Raw genomic sequence first — 17,287 nt, 5'->3', positions numbered from 1 at the left:
CAAATGGAAATCTTTTTGTTCTTTCAATTCAGAAAATGTTTGAGTACATGTAGCACTCTGTTTACAGTATTCTCAATTGACCACGATGTAAAGCTACAAGGTTTTTGAGACCATGGTTTTTTTTTTTTCTTTTTAAAAATTTATTTATTTTTATTAAGGCAGATTTACAGAGAGAAGGAGGTACAGAGACAGAGAAAGATCTTCCATGCATTGCTTCTATCTCCAAATGGCTGCTGTGACTGGAGCTGAGCTGATCTGAAGTCAGGAGCCTGGAGCTTATCCCGGGTCTCCCATGCAGTTAATGGGGTCCAAGGACCTGGGCCACCCTCTGCTGCTTTTGTAGGCCCTGAAGAGGGAGTTGGATTGAAAGTAGAGCAGCGAGGAGACGGATTTGTGTCCTTGTGGGATGCCAGTACTAGCAGGCAGAGGATTAGCCTGTTGAGCCACATAACGCTGGCCAGAAGACTGTAGTTTCTAATGTCACAAATATGTGTGAGGGTGGGTGTTTAGTGCAGGCTTTGTTAAAGCCCCTGCTTGGTACACCATATCACAGCACTTACAGCTCTGGCTCCACTTCTGATTGAGGCTTCCTGCTAATGCACATGGGTTGCTCACGTAACGTTCAAGCAGTTGGATCCCTGTCGCCTACGTGTGAGGTCCAGATGAAGTTCCTGGCCGCAGCTGTTGAGGACATTTGACAGCGAGCTGTGGATAGAACAGCTCTCTGCTTCTGTGTATCTCTTTCAAATGTAAATAAACTGACACACTCACAACACAAGTTGGGAGTGTTTAGTTTAAGTGGTTAAGCTGCGTATCTCATGTTAGAATTCCTGTGTTCAGTTTCCAGCTCTGGCTCTCGCCTCTAGCTTCCTACCAGTGCACACTGTGGGAGTCTGTGGTGATGACTCAGGCAGCGGGACTCCTGCACCCAAATGGGCCACTTCAAGTGAGATCCCAGCTCCTTGCTCGGAGTGTGGCCCATCTGTGCTCATTGCAGGCATGTGAGGCCTGATCCAGAAGATAGCAGCTCTGTTACTGGCTCTCTGCTTTTATAAATTGTTAGAGTGAACCCAATCAAACAATCAGCTTTTGTTTGTAATTGTTGTTGTTGTTGTGAGTCTGTAAAGTTGAAAAAGTTACGTTTACTGAAGCAGTTACATTTGCAGAACCTTATAGGCTAATCTTCCACCTGCAGCGCTAGGATCCCATATGGGCACCAGTCTTAGTACCTGCTGCTCCACTTCCCATCCAGCTCCCTCTTATAGCCTGGAAAAGCAGCAGAGGACAGCGCAAAGCCTTGGGATGCTGCACCTGCATGGGAGACCTGAAAGAGGTTCTTGGATTCTGGCTTCAGATGATCTGTTCCACTCCAGCTGTTATAGCCAGTTGGAGTGAACCAGTGGATGGAGGATTGTTTCGTCGCTCCTCTATAACTCTGACTTTTGAGTTAAAAGTTAATAAATCTCTCTTTTTAAAAAATAATTAAGTTTACAAATGAATATAGACAGGTACTTAAAATATTGTTCCTGGAAAATGAAATTGAAATAATGCATATTTTCTATGACAATTTTATAGTTTCAATTTTCTTAGACAATCGCATGAATTTAAACATATATGTGTGTGTATATATTTTATGTAAATATCTTCCATTTGGTTCATTCCCCAAATGACTGCAATAGACAGGGCCTTGCCAGACTGGAGGCAGGAGCCAGGAGCTCCCTTTTGGTGTCATGTGGGTACAGGAACTGAGCCGTGTTCCACCACCTTTCTAGCTACATTAGCAGCCGGGGCTGCATTGGAAGTGGAGCTGTCAGGATTAGAACTGGCACCCATAGGGCATGCCTGCATTATAGATGGTGGCCTAGCCTCAGTACTTTTTTTTTTTGATTCTTAGTATTTGCGTTGTCTCTATCTTGTTTTACTGAAATTTGTTGTCTACTTAAAACTGAATTTTTAACTTTGTTTCCCTAGAATGAGTTAGCTATCCTAATTTATAAGTTTGAAACTTAGTCAAATTATGAAAGTCGCTGAAAAAAAAAGTTGCTTGAAAAGGATACTGCATTATTCTATACTGCGAGGTTAAAATCAAATAGAAAAAGTGCCCTTCATACTTAAGAATCTGCTAGCCTAGTATGAGTTCGGCCTAGTTTCATTTATAAACTGGGTTAGTTTGACCAGCAGCAGATGCACACCTTGGAACTTTTCTTTCCTGATGGTGACAGAGAGTGATGCTCAGAGATAGATTGAGGTTAACTAGAAAATGGTAAGATTACTTTGTGCAAATACACTGTAGAGGAATAGTCTTTGCCAATAACAGGTGATAAGAATGGATGCCACCAGGGTTATCTTGCTCTGAGGCGCTGCCTTGGATCGGTCGATGCTCTCTTTGCAATCCTCTGGAGAGTCCACATTCTGCTATCGGTGACTTTCCAAAAGCTAGTTTGGTCTTCTCTTCTTGTGCTTTTTATTTTTCTTTAGGAGACTTATTTATTTTTATTGGAAAGGCAGATTTACAGAGAGAAACAGATACAGAGAGAAAGATCTTTCATCTGTTGGTTCATTCCCCAAGTGCCTGGAATGGCCAGAGTTGAGCTAATCTGAAGCCAGAAACCAGGAGATTTTTCCCGAGTCTCCTGTGTGGGTGCAGCATTCAAGGGCTTTGGGGCGTTCTCCACTTCTTTCCCAGACCACAAGCAGGGAGCTGGTTGGAAATGGATTAACTGGGTTATGAACCAGTACCCAGATGGGATCCCAGTGATTCCAAGGCAAGGGTTTAGCCACTGAACCATCACACCAGGTCCTCTTTTTGAGCTTTTTGAAGTGGGATGTTTACATACCCTTCAGGGCAGTGTTAAACAGCAAAAGCAAATTGGCTCTTTTCTTTTAAGATTTATTTATTTTTATTGCAAAGTCATATATATTCAGAGAGGAGGAGAGAAAGAGAGAAATATCTTGTCTGCAAGTGACCGCAGCAGCCGGTGCTGTGCCAATCCAAAGCCTGGAGCCCACGTCCTCTTCCAGGTCTCCTACACAGATGCAGGGTCCCAAGGCCTTGGGCCATCCTCGACTGCTTTCTCAGGCCACAAGCAGGGAGCTGGATTTGAAGTGGGGCTGCTGGGATTCGAACCAGTGCCCATATGGGATCCCAACATGTTCAAAGTGAGGACTTTAGCCACTAGGCCGCCGTGCCAGGCCGGGCTCTTTACTTTTAAATCAATATTCATATAATTATATTGTTGAATGGAAATGCATGCCTAGGCATGCACAAGATTAATCTATGTCTCCTAGAGTGTACTATGGCAGTTACATTTGAGTTGGCTGTGTGCTATCTCTCAGGCACAGCAATGTGTAATTGTAAAGGAGGCTGTTTTTGCTTTGTAGCTGTAAATGTCCTAATGTGTGACAGCTGCCCCAGAGGTGCCCCCTTTGATTGCCTTCTGTTCAGAAGTTTTCAGTGTTGGTGTTTCATCTGGAGCCAGGTGACTAATGAGTCACATGTTCCGTGGCAGATGCCACAGGCTAAGTCAAAGAGTAAGTAGACTGTTGAAATGGGAGCTGCTGGCTTCTGGAGTTCAGCTAGATTTGGCCATAGTTCAGTTGGTGCCTTAGTAATGTATTTGAGCAAAGCTAATGGTAGGACTTATTAGAGCAATTATACCCTCTTTGGTGCTTGAATTATTAATATTTTTCAGAATTATTAATATTTTTCAGAATTCATTCAGCTGGCAAAGGACTTTGAGGATTTTCGTAAAAAGTGGCAGAGAACAGACCATGAGCTGGGCAAATACAAGGATCTTTTGATGAAAGCGGAGACTGAACGAAGCGCCCTGGATGTTAAACTGAAGCATGCACGCAATCAGGTGGATGTGGAGATCCGACGGAGACAGCGAGCCGAGGCTGACTGCGAAAAGCTGGTGTGTGCACCATTCTCTGTGCTAGAACAGGAGTGACCAGAGTGGGGAGCCTGGTCTGACCATGTTTCCACTTGTTACGTGTCCCCAGTTTCTTCTGCATGGAGAACTAGAAGTGACCTAGTGTTTGACATCTTGCCTATGGGTTGAAGCTGAAATTGCAGCCTAGGAATCCTGTTGTTTTTTTGTTTTAAAGATTGATTTACTTTTATTGGAAAGGTAGATTTATAGAGAGAAGAAGAGACAGAAAGATCCTCTATCTGCTGGTTTATTCCTCAAGTGACCTCAATGGCTGGAGCTGAGCCGATCCAGAGCCGGAGCCAGCAGCTTCTCTGAGCGTTTGGGCCATCCTCTCTTGCTTTCCCAGGCCACAAACAGGGAGGTGGATGGGAAGCAGAGCAACTGAGACATGAAATGGCACTCATATAGGATCCCAGTGCATACAAGGCAAGGATTTAGCCAGTTGGCATTTTACCAGGTCCATTTTATTTATTTATTTAATTATTTTTTTAAATAGTAATTTATTTTTACTGCAAATACAGATATACAGAGAGAAGGCAAGAGAGAAAGACCATTCACTGGTTTACTCCCCAAATGGCCGCAGCAGCTGGAGCTGAGGTGATCCGAAACCAGGAGCTCCTTCAGGATCTCCCACATGAGTGCCAGGTCCCAAGGCTTTGGGCTGTCCTCTATTGCTTTCCCAGGCTACAAGCAGGGAGCTGGATGGGAAGTGTTGCAGTCCAGACAGGAACTAGCACCCCTATTGGATGCTAGCATTTGCATACAGAGGATTAGCCAGTTGAGCCATTGCACCAGCCCCAGAACAATTACTTTAAAGGACAGATTTAAAATGAGAATTTAAGACATTTAAATTGGGGATTGAGTGCTTGGTGCAGTGGCTTAGGTTTCTGCTTGCAAAAGCCACTCCCATGTAGGAGTGCCTGGTTTGAGCCCTGGCTCGTTTGCTTCCGATCCAGCTTCTATCCAGCACATGGTGGCTGTAGTTCTTGGGTGTGACACCCATATGAGAGATTAGGATGGAGTTCTAGGATCCTGGCTTTAAGCTGCTGTCTGTTGTGGCCATTTGGGAAATGAACCAGCAGATGAAGGATGTCTGTGTTTCTCCCTTTCAAATAAAATGAAAATCAATAAACATTTACAAAACAGTAAGATATTAGAATTAGGGTTAAAGGCAGGGAAGTCCCAGTATACTTGATGTGTCACAAGTTATTGATCACCCCTCACTGTTTATTATAGCACTATGGAGGATATCTTCATCCCTATACAAATTGCTGGTACTTTGTCATTGAGACAGGCAAAGCAGCTATAACTCTTCATCACTACTTTCCTTCAGGTCAAGAGCTAGATGTATTCAGCCAGTTGAGCAATGTGGCTGACAAACTGCTATCATTTCCATGTGCCAGGGTGGGTCATGGTGGAGAGGAAAACCTTTATGATGAGAGACTAATCCACCTGGGTATAGAGTTCGATGCCTCAGTAAGCTCAAATTATCTGGTTCCAGTGTGTTACGGCTTTGTATCCATTTTAATGCATTTGCTCCACCAGTTAGAAAGGTGGGTGGCTGCTCTGATGTGTAGAAGCCAACAATTGCCCTGACAGAATGACACAGGAGTGTTTTTTGTGATGTGAGATCTATTTTGGGATTCTGATTTTGCATTGCTCTCCTCTTAGATTAGCTGTTTGATCCAAAAGTATTAGAAGAGAAACCACGCTATTCTAGGTAGAGTTTTTTTTTAACTGGACAGAAATCAGAGGCTCCATCTGGGCTTGACAGGAATTAATATGCTGCTGGTGTAGCAGCCTTCCTGAGGACCTATTTGCATAATGCCATATTTTAGTGTCTTGTGGTCTGCCTGTCCCATCAATCTCAGGTGGATTTTCTCCCCTGCCTGGAACGATGTTTCACTTTGCTTGGTTTGTAGGAACGACAGATCCAGCTGATTCGTGAGATGCTCATGTGTGACACGTCTGGCAGCATTCAACTAAGTGAGGAGCAAAAATCCGCTCTGGCTTTCCTCAACAGAGGCCAGCCATCCGGTGGCAATGCTGGGAACAAAAGGTGGGGGACTGGGGACTGCATCTGCTCTTAGCGGATCATGAGCAGCACAGCTGTCAGAAGTTCTTGTTATCTGAACTCTCCAAGTAGACTGTGCAGTGTGTGCTGAATAAAGCAGACTTGAGGGTTGGCACATAAAGGCACAGATTCCATATCATTCCTTAGGATATTGTTTCACCAGGGATAAAAAGTTGATGTTGGTGCTAAATCGCACATCAATAGCTAATCCTGCACACTGCTAAGAAACCTAAGGGTGTCAGTGGCGGCTCAGCAGTGCTGTCCGTGTTCACTCATCTCCTGAGAGCTCTTCTAGCTCTTCGGGCTTAGAAAGGTTTCTGCGAGCCAAGACCAGACAATAATCTTGGTTCCATTACATCACCATTTAAAATATTCTCAACCAAGCTTTGAATTTAACACCCCCTGTGCAATAAGTAGGGAAAGGTCGACATTCTTAGAGCCATTTAATATTGTTGCTTGGTCGTTTTATGGAGAATCTTTATAATGAAGATGTATAGGCTTAATTTCTTTAAAAAAAAAAAAACTATTTCAAGATAACATTCTACTATAGAAAGCAGCCACAATTGGGATCAAATTACGCTTCAACCATCAGTCTTCCTTGTCAGTTTTTAGCAGCGAGTATATACAAGCTCATCTGGGAATACCACCCGTAGCCTTGACGTCACCTTAGACAGCTGTTGTAAGGCTTTTTGTTGTGAGACTTCTGCTGAAACAGCACCTGGGGTTTACCTGTGCTCTGATGCTGCGCGTGCTCTCCTATGACCACCGTCAGAAGCAGCCGTCCTCTGTGAGGGCGAGGGTTTGTAGTTGTCTCCATTAGAGACAGTATTGCACTGAACTTGCTGATGTGACTGGCCAGGGTGCTTTTTCTGAGTGTTGATAGGTTTTACTTCCTGCACTCTTGTGTGTCTAACGGCATTGTTTCACTTATCCAGGCTGTCAACCATTGATGAATCTGGTTCCATTTTGTCAGATATCAGCTATGACAAGACTGATGAATCACTGGTAATAACATTTGATCCCTGAGCTTATCTACCTTTCTTATCCCTATTCCCTCAGGCGTTTTTCCTGTCTTCTCTTCTGCACAGTCTTGATTACCCTTTTATTAGTTGACGTGTTATAGATTCTGAGCTAGCAATTTAAAGTATAAATCAACACAGACTCTAAGTGACTGGCTTGTGTATTTGTTTAGTTTCTATAAGTGAGAATATAAAAGGATTTGCTGTAAAGTTGAGTTTATTTAATGGATCTCTGTGAGCAGCATGTCCTAATTGATTATATCTTGACTTATTTATTTAAGCTGTAGCTGGCAATAAAAATTTTAGCACAATTGTTTCTGGGTAGGGCTTATTTTTTGCTCCTAGGGTAAATGGATCTGTGACTTATTTCTGAATTCGTCTGGTTTTGGAGGACAGTTTAGCCAGTGCTGTGGCCCTTGAGCCTGAGGGCTGAGCCGAGCACTGGTCAGGAGCGGGCTGCTTGTCTGTGCTCTGTCACGCGGCAGCAGCCTTCTGTTAATGGATGGAAACATTTCTGCATGAAAGGTCGTCTTCTGGTTTTGTCTTGAGATACTTGCTCAGGAGACTGATAATTCATTGGTTTGTGTATCTTTCCTGTTGCTCACTGAAAGCAGGCAAGCAACGTAATGAAACGCAAGAAATTACTGGTTTTTTTTTGTTTGTTTGTTTTGTTTTGTTACAGCGAAACAAGTGAGCTGCTTTTGCATGACTAGGAGATTTCCACCCAAATGTAATGTTTGACAGGGAGGGAAATGGCATTTTGCAGGTGGAAATATTAGGTATCACCTGCTGGAAAAAAAGGGTAACAAGGGTAGGAATGGAATGTATAATAGAACCAGAGCACATTAGCATTTGATTTTGGTAGATAAATGTTGTAACCAAAGCTGAATCATACAACCCCGTAGTTAAATTACTTGACCATGAATTAGAAAAGTTAAATTTACTTAGCTGTAGTGCCATTTGCTCTATGTAACTGTGTCTAAATACTTGTTTTCAGGGCACACCAAGAGTAAGGAAATGAAAGCCAGATACCTACTCAAAATGAATGTAAATAATTAATTGAAACTAGACCATTGCAAAAGACAATTCTTTAGTGGTGACAATCTCTTTAAGATCCAAGGAAGAGAGATGACTGAGATATAAAACTTGGAACTGGAACATTTTAAGTTGGCAGTGTTCTACCAAACATCTGATTAGATAGTAACAATCCTTTGAGGGCAAGAATCACATCTGACATGGTCAGAATAGTGCCCAACATTCTGTAAGTTCTAGAACAAATTAGAAAATAATCAGAAATAAAGGGAAAGAAGGGAAGTAATCAGGCAGAAGTTGATTCTTTAACCTTTTCTTGCCTCTTTGGTATTGATTCCTGATTCTTCTATAATAGCTTCAATTTTTAAAAGAAAGTAAGTATATTAACTTCCTGTAACTCTACAGCTGCAATACTGAGACCTGTGCCTGCTCTCCCCAGATCATAAGTTAGGTGGTGTGACTTGAAGTCTTTAAAGTTCATTGTAAATGTATTTGAACTGGGTATAGGTGAGGCCCAACCAAAGGAAGAAATTAATGCAGTGTGTTTTGTCAACAGGATTGGGATTCTTCTATGGTGAAGACTTTCAAACTGAAAAAAAGAGAAAAGAGGGTATGCATGGTTTGTTTAATTTTTTCCCTAAAGAAATAAGAAAAGGATTTCCTTTGACAGTTTTGCCATGGAATTTCGTTATGACACATATTGTGGGTGTGAATTCCTTCTGTGGTGGGGGTGGGATTGATAGTGTTTGAGGCAGTTAGGGTAGGATGCTGCTACTTGACTGGTCTGGGCTGTGCCTCACTGCCGTCAGAGAGGAGCAGTATGTGCTCCAGTTGTTTAAAGTTGTCATGTGAATTTTTATGCAGTACTTTTGTGCTCTAATGTAAACTTGAGAGGAGAAGTATGCATAATGGGATACAGAGGCCTATCTGTGTGTGTGTGTTTAGGGCATGCAGTGTGTTTCCAAAGACTTGATATCCTTAGATGGGATTACAGCTGTCCTTTTCTGGTACTGTCATTTGAATTTCTCCAAAAGCTTGCTAATTTTTTCCTAGGGCATTGAGGGTACTGTTTGGTACAACTTATTCTGTGTGTGGAAATGGGTGTGAGAGAGATCACGTTGTTCATCTGGTCCTCAGGACTTGCTGGCCTGTTGTCTGATAGAATGATTTTATCTTATGTACTTGGATATCTTCTTGGCTCTAAAGTTACTGGTCTCTTTGCTCTCTCTCCAGCGCTCTAGTCGACAATTTGTTGATGGTCCCCCTGGACCTGTAAAGAAAACTCGTTCCATTGGGTCCACAGTAGACCAGGTAAGGATTTTAAGGCCCAGAGACCTATGGCCTTGAATACATTGGCATTTAGTGGTCCTAAGCATTAAGAACTCCTTGAAGTCAACGTGATAACATTATCTTAAGATGTTTAGTGGTAATCTTTAGCATTCATATAAATGGAGATAGTCTTACTAAGTAACCAACTCTCTCAGTTCTGATTCTTAGCTGCTTGTTCATATACTCCTGTGATCTATAGTTACATTATGAAGTATAACATTTCAACTTAAGCATGTATTGGGCTGTAGCCTCAAGCCTTTTTAAACATTTTAAGTTTATTTAAAAGACGAAGCGATGACAAGTACTCGTGGACCATGTTTGCGGGTAGAGTGAGTTGGGAGAGAGGGACCTGTGTCTGTGGGAAGAGATTGCCCTTTCTCATTGCCAAGCTTCATATCATCTGGTAAAGGGGAGTGGTTTGATGACACCACCCCAGTTCTCTGGTGACAAGTACATCCTGGAGGAGGGGATTATTGATTGATAAAAACTTGTGAGGGATTTACAAAGACCAGGAGGAGTGTGGCTTCCAGCTTATGGCCCTAAGCTAGCTACCTACCTGTCCTATTTCATTCCCTCCTCAGAAATTTCCAGCTCAGTCTAAGGGTTGCTGAAGAGTACAGATTCAGCAGATTTTCTGTAGTTTTGTGTGCTGCTGATTAGGGGCTTAGAGCTTGTCTGTCCCAGAGAACTCCCATTCAGTGCCTATGGTATCCCCCACGTCCTCATCATCACTCTGAGATGCTGTGGGCTTCTGTGCACAGGAATCAACAGTGTAGGTTGTCTTATCAGGCCTGTGTCCATGTGTCCAGGGTCACTCCACGCATGCATGGATTCTGATTCCTGAGACCAGAGAACCTAATGTGTCTGGGGCCAGCATAAGATGAAACGACAGGCTGCCTGCCAAAGCCAAAAGCCATACAGCCTGGTCCAGTGAACCATGGCATACCGGCTGTAGACCCATGGCCTGGGTCATTCCCAGCTCTGGTTCTTTCCTGAGCTGGCAGGTGAGGCTCTCTAGGCCCCTGCGTGGCCTACCTCCAGCCCTGGCTCATATGTGCCAGTGGACAGCAGCCTTGCCTGGGGATGCCCCGGGCACTGGATTTGTAGGTTCCTCTGCCTGTCCAACCACTAATCTAGTCCTTTGCATGCATCAGTGGGTGCAGCGGCCTGGCTCAGAGAAGCTTGTGGCAGCAGCTCTGCGCATGTCAAAAACCTTCAATGGCCTCTACCCTGGCACAAGGACATTGGCCTTTGCCCTTCCCTCTTGAAGTTTTTACATGGAAGAATAGACAACTGTATTGGCACACTGTTATAATTAACACAGAGTTGACATAAACCATTCCAGACTGCCAGCCAGTCTAGGCAGTTACCTGCAGGTGGGAATCAGATCTTTACCAAGAGCTATTCCAAACTATCCTGTAGTGAAAGGAATGTTAGATGGTTTATGTTCATCCTTTACTTACTGCTACTGTTGTTGCAGGGAAACGAATCCCTTGTTGCAAAGACCACAGTGACTGTTCCTAATGATGGTGGGCCCATCGAAGCTGTGTCCACTATTGAAACTGTGCCTTATTGGACAAGGAGCCGAAGGAAAATAGGTCTGTGGATTCTGTCATTAAATTGTCTGTGTAAAACAAGAGGAACAGTTTACTTTATTTGAATGGCAGAATAATCAGAGATTTTTCATCTGCTGGTTTTCTTCCCAAATGACCACAATAATCAGAGCTGGGTCAGGCTAAAGCCAGCAGCTTCTTCTTTTTTTTTTTTAAAGATTTATTTTTATTATTTTTTTATTGGAAAGGCAGATATACAGAGAGGAGAGACAGAGAGGAAAATCTTTCGTCCGATGATTCACTCCCCAGGTGAGCGCAACGGCCAATACTATGCCTGTCAGAAGCCAGGAGCCTCTTCCGGGTCTCCCACATGGGTGCAGGGTCCCAAAGCTTTGGGCCGTCCTCGACTGCTTTCCCGGGCCACAGGCAGGGAGCTGGAAGGGAAGCGGGGCTGCCGGGATAGAACCAGCGCCCATATGGGATCCTGGGCGTGCAAGGCGAGGACCTTAACCACTGCGCCACCGCGCCGGGCCCAGCCAGCAGCTTCTATCCAGGTCTCCCACAAGGATGCATAGGCCCAAACACTTAGGCCATCCATTGCCACTTTGCTAAGCACATTAGCATGGGGCTGGATCAGAAGTAGAACTACTGGAATTGGTGCCCATATGGTATGTGAGTCTTGCAAATGGTAGGCTTGCCTGTCACACCATGACACCAACCCCGGTGTTTGCTTCTGGTTATGATGGCAGCTTGCTGTTTATCCACCAGTTATATTAATATTATGGATAATACAGAATGATCAAATTTTTAAGCCATCAAGTTTGGGTTTATCATTGTGGTAGAATAAGTTAAGCCTCTTCCTGTGACCCCATATGGGCGCCACTTTGAGTCCCACTGCTCTGCTTTCAATCAGTCTCCCTGCTGCTGTACCTAGGAAGGCAGTGAAAGATGACCCAAGCATCTGGGTCCCTACCACCCATGTAGGAGACCTGGACGGAGCTCCTGGCTCCTGGCTTTAGCTTGTCCTAGCCATTGTATCCTTCTGGAGAGTGAACCAGCTGATGGAAATTTGTTTCTCCCTCTCTCTAACTCTCTCTGCCTGCCTTTCTTTCTTCCTTTCTTTTCTTTCTTTTTAATTTTTTTTTTTTAAATTCAGAGCTTTAGAGACAAAGGCTTTTCAAATGCTTAGATAACTGCACCCGCCACGTTGGGCTAGGCTGAAACCAGGAGCTTCATCTGGACCTCCCGTGTGAGTGATAGAGGCCCTAACATAACACTTGACGCATTGTTAGCAGAGCACCTGGGACGTGAGCTGTCACCCGTGTGGGTTACTGGCATCTCAGAAAGCTGATTATCCTGTTAACACCATGTGCTTGCCCCTGAAACTCTGCCATTTAAATAAACAAATCTTTAACATAATTTTCAAAAAGACACAAAGCTTAGATTTGCTTGTTTTCTAGGTACTTTACAACCTTGGAACAGTGACTCTACCCTGAACAGCAGACAACTGGAAGCAAGAACTGAGACAGACAATTCAGGCACACCACAGAATAATGGAGGGATGCGCCTGCACGACTTTGTCTCTAAGACGGTAAATCTGTGGTTGCTCCTTTTAATTGTGAAGCTAACATATGCTGGGAAGAAGTTGCAATGAAACTTCTCTGTCTAGTCCGACTCTCAAGGCCTGCCTACTAGTTATAGGGGGATTCTGTGAATAGTGAAAAATTGAAGCAGCTTTTCAGAAGCAGTTGTTTGTACCATTTAGCGGTACATGTTTATAAATATTGTGCCTGAATATAGTGCCTCAGAATGTCAACACATTGTAACAGCATACCATGTGATCCCACTAACTGGGTCTCAGGGAGTAATTGGCTTATTTGTGCTGGATAATAGTAGGAGGCAGGTTTAGCATCTGGGCCTTCTGACCTTTCCTCAGCCATATCCTTTCCACTGTTGACTTGTAGCTGAATGACCTTACTCAAGTTACTCAAGCTCTTTTTGAATGAAATGAGAAACTAAAGCATTACAGGGTTTTGTGAGAGTCACACAATATGGATAGTCTGGGGAAGTTGTTTGGAGCGTATCAAGTGTTCATTGAATGTTGGTTGATCATTATTTCTAAATTGTGCCACTCTGCCTCCTCCTCCCATGTTTTATCCCTAGGTTATTAAGCCTGAATCCTGCGTTCCATGTGGGAAGCGGATAAAATTTGGCAAACTGTCTCTGAAGTGTCGCGACTGCCGCGTGGTTTCTCACCCAGAATGCCGGGAGCGTTGTCCTCTGCCTTGCATTCCTACCCTCATGGGCACACCTGTCAAGATAGGAGAGGTACAACTGATGGGCCTGTCTGCTAGCTTCAACCTTCTAATTTCCCTCCCCATCCTATGTGTACAGTTACATGTGTGGAGAGGTTAGTGTAACCAACTTCTGGCTCTAAAACTTGTGCAGTTACTGCTCATGTCACTTCTTGATTGACCAGAACCCTCATCTCTCGGTGAGGCGTTTCTTGGCTGCTGGCTGTTTGTTTCATTTGGAAGGCGGTTACAAAGAGATGAATCTTTCGTTATTTTAACTCCCTCAGTGGTTGCCATGGCCAGAGCTGGGCTGATCTGAAGCCAGGAATCGGGAGCTTCTGTGAGATCTCCTGTGTGGGTATAGGATACCAGCCACTTGGGCCATCCTCCAATGCTTTCCCAGGCGCACTATTAGGGAGCTGGATTGGAAGTGGAACCACCAGGACTCTAAATGGTGCCTATATGGTATGTGAGCACCATGGGTGGCGGCTTTATCTACAATGCCACTGCCCTGCCTGCCCCACAATGAATTATTTTGTGGCTGACTACAGTCATGTAATTTCTTTGTTTTTCCATTTTTTAAATTTTTTATTTTAACATTTCTTAGGAGAGAGGGGTTGAAGGCTTCTGTGGGCCTCTGATTAGGATGGAGAGGGTTGGGTGGGGAGAGAAGGTGCGTGAGGTGTTTCAGTGTGGGAAGGGGAGAGAGCGCTGCTCCCTGCTCCCCTGCTACACCACTGCCTGGGAGTGGAGATGGTCATTTGATATCACCTTCGCAGCCCTGATGGAGGCAAGAATGTCCCAGAGTGTAATTTGAGTGGTCTTGATTGTTCTGAGAAGTTGTCAGCTTTGTTACACTCCAGTTGAATATTCTTTCTAAGACCTTTTCAGCTGTCCTTGTGTACCTCAGTGTGCCTGCAGACCTAGGAACTTGTTGTAGATTCTGGCCTAGAGTGTAGTTCAGCCTGTCTTGCTTTCTGTCTTTTAATGAGGTGCTTGAAAGTCTTCTGTTGGCTTAGATGAGCTGACCGTCTTGTCTTTTCACGATCATCTGAGTATGCTCTCCATTTTTATACAAGAATTAGCAACTGAGGTGGCTCAGTCCTGCAACATATGCTCCAGGATCAGACCAGTGTATATGTGATTTTCCCTGAGGTCAGGGATCCAACACAGTGGTCTATTTAGGGATCCCCTTGTCCTAGGGGGCCCAGTGTCGTGGCCTAGTGGCTTAAGTCCTCACTTTGAACGGGCTGGGATCCCATATTGGTGCAGGTTCTAATCCCAGCGGCCTGCTTCCCATCTAGCTCCCTGCTTGTGGGCTGGGAAAGCACTCGAGGACGGCCCAAAGCCTTGGGATCCTATACCCTCTTGGGAGACACGGAAGAAGCTCCAGGCTCCTGGCTTCAGATTGGTTCAGCTCCGGCTATTGCTACTACTTGGGGAGTGAATCGTTGGATGCAAGATCTTCCTCTCTGTCTCTCCTCCTCTCTGTATATCTGACTTTGCACTAAAAAAACATAAATCTTAAAAAAAAAATCTGGCCTGGGGGTTCCTCAGCCTTTACTCTTGTGTGTACCAGCTGGTGCCAGAGCCAGACTCAGCCCAGCTCCCTGCAGCAGCCAGTGCATGTACCAGTGGGTGCAGTTGCCTGGTCATTGCCCCAGCCCTGGTTCTCATGTGAACTGGTGGGTGCTACAGCCTGGGTGCCCAGCCTGTCCCTTGGCACAGCTCTCGCATGCACTGGCCAGTGCTGTAGCCTAGTGAAGGGCAACCCTCAAGAACCCCTATTTGGCCTACCCCCAACCTATGTTTTTGTCCCTGCTGGCAGATACTGCAGGCTAGTCAGAACAACCGCTCTGAACCTCCTACTGTGTGTGCTCCAAGCTCCGGGTCTTACATATGCTGACGGATGCTGCAGCCTAGCCCAGCTCTTGCTGGCAGATGCTATGGCCTAACCCAGCCCAACCTGCCCCAAGCCCTTTGTCTTGTGTGCTCTGGCTGCAGCCTAGTTGAGATGTCCCCACCCCAAACACAGCTCTAGCAAGCACCAGCTATTGCTGTAACCCAGCCTTAATCTGCTCCATCCCCAGCTCTACCTCTTGTGCATATGGGCTGGTGCTTTGGCCTGACCCAGGGAGGCACTCCAAATCCCCCCTTCTTTACCATTTCCCAAATCAGTTACCTGAGGGCCCGGGGCCCCGATCTATGGAAACCCTCAGAAATAATTTTCTGTGTGTCAAACAAGCTCTCAGTGGCCCTCGTTTCAATCCATTTCCAGTACTCTAGCCCTTCACAATGCATGGTCCCGCCATGCACTCACTCATGGTGGCAGTGACGATGGTGGGGTGGCTCTAGCTGGCGTGCATCTGTGGTGTTGTGTTGGGCACTTCATTCCTTATCCCCTCAATCTTTAGAAGAAAGAAAGAAAATAGGCGGCTATTCTGGCACCCTGGTACAGTAAACACAGAATTGGCATTAACCAGGCTAAGAACGTCAGCCAGCTACTGGCTGCTTTTCTCCCAGCAGTGTAACAATTCTCTAGGTACAAGATAGCTTAGGCAGTCCTACAGCTGGGGACCATTGTGTACGTTCTTCTGGGAGTGTCTTTCTCTCAGAGATATTACATACCAGGCTGTCAAGACTAGGTTACTCACTGCTAACAGTTTATTTATTTACAATAAATGTCTAAGAAACTTATTATATAAGCAGGATTAGCAAGGATCAAAGCAAAATGACTGTGCTGCTACCACCCCTTCACAAATCAAACGTTACACTTTTCCACATTTTCTGTGATATAAAACTGATAGAGGAGCATGAAGTTTTCCCCTGCAGGCAGGTTGCATCTTGATCAACTGTTAGGTATGTTAAAGCACAAGAATGGGTTTCCTTCCTTTCTTTCTCTGTTTCATTCTCTCTCCTCTCTATTTTCTTTCTTTTTGATTTCTTTCTTTCTGGTTTCTTTATTTGAAAGGCACAGAGAGGAAGAGAGAGCGGGATATTTTCCATCTGCTGGTTCACTCCCCAAATGGCTGTATCCTTGGGGGCTAAGCCAGGCCAAAGCCAGGAGCCTGGCACTCCATCTGGGTTTCTCCCGTGGGTGGCAGGATCCCAGAGTAGACTTTTTCTTTCCCAGGCTCACAGAACTGGATTAGAAGTGGAGCAACCAGAGTCACACCAGCACCGATGTGGATGCTGTCAGCGCATGCGATGACTTAACATACTGTACCATGTGGCCAAACCCATGGGTTTTCTTTTTAGCAATTTGGTTAATGTTAAAACCATATCTTTGATTCTATTGTGGTACCTCTGAGTAGAAAAGGAGGAGGTAATAGTTGCGGCTGATGGTCCTGTTTGCATGAGTGTGGTTTTACGATCATGAGTCATTCTTGGTTTGGAGATAGGAGGCATAATTGAGGATCTCCGTTTGGTATGTGCTTTGGCAATAGGGATTTAAGAGTGGGCACGTGGCCCCAACTCGCGAGTCTGGGGGAGCTGTTCACATGCATGTTTCTCTGTGGTAACTGGATGCTCCTTTTGCAGGGTATGCTGGCTGATTTCGTGTCCCAGACGTCTCCGATGATCCCCTCCATCATTGTCCACTGCGTAAATGAGATTGAGCAGAGAGGGCTGACTGAGGTAAGAGTCATCCCAGGCAGAAAACGGGTGTGCTATTTGTGCCAAGTCATGAGTCAGTTCTTGAGCGAAAGTGTCTTCTTGACCCCAGACAGGCCTGTACCGGGTCTCGGGCTGTGACCGCACAGTCAAAGAGCTGAAGGAGAAGTTCCTCAGAGTGAAGACGGTGCCCCTCCTCAGCAAAGTGGACGACATCCACGCCATCTGCAGCCTGTTGAAAGACTTCCTCCGAAACCTCAAGGAGCCCCTTCTCACCTTCCGGCTGAACAGAGCCTTCATGGAGGCCGCAGGTCCGCGCAGCTCTTCAATTCCAGCAGGCCGACATTTCCGTTCTTAAAAGGGTGCTCCCACGTGTGATAGGTGTATGGCTGCACAGATGTGCCCCCATGCCTGTCCACTTCCTTTCTACACCGTGTAGGAT

At 45.1% G+C, this 17,287-nt stretch overlaps 1 protein-coding gene across 1 annotated transcript in view; it reads left to right on the top strand.

Moving 5' to 3' along the window:
• Positions 1-17,287, top strand: part of RACGAP1 (Rac GTPase activating protein 1) — a 43,832-nt gene that overhangs the window by 17,728 nt on the left and 8,817 nt on the right. Inside the window, exons 3-12 of the mRNA XM_040978905.1 lie at positions 3,712-3,914; positions 5,855-5,991; positions 6,942-7,011; positions 8,614-8,667; positions 9,291-9,368; positions 10,867-10,984; positions 12,400-12,530; positions 13,103-13,267; positions 16,774-16,869; positions 16,958-17,156. Coding sequence (XP_040834839.1) covers positions 3,712-3,914; positions 5,855-5,991; positions 6,942-7,011; positions 8,614-8,667; positions 9,291-9,368; positions 10,867-10,984; positions 12,400-12,530; positions 13,103-13,267; positions 16,774-16,869; positions 16,958-17,156 — 1,251 coding nt within the window. The remainder of the gene's footprint in view (positions 1-3,711; positions 3,915-5,854; positions 5,992-6,941; positions 7,012-8,613; positions 8,668-9,290; positions 9,369-10,866; positions 10,985-12,399; positions 12,531-13,102; positions 13,268-16,773; positions 16,870-16,957; positions 17,157-17,287) is intronic.

Source organism: Ochotona curzoniae, unplaced genomic scaffold, assembly GCF_017591425.1.
Source record: "Ochotona curzoniae isolate NIBS_2020 unplaced genomic scaffold, NIBS_Ocur_1.0 contig_1014, whole genome shotgun sequence".
NCBI lineage: Eukaryota > Metazoa > Chordata > Mammalia > Lagomorpha > Ochotonidae > Ochotona > Ochotona curzoniae.
Note: the sequence above shows the minus strand (reverse complement) of the source record. Positions and strands in the feature narration are given on the sequence as shown.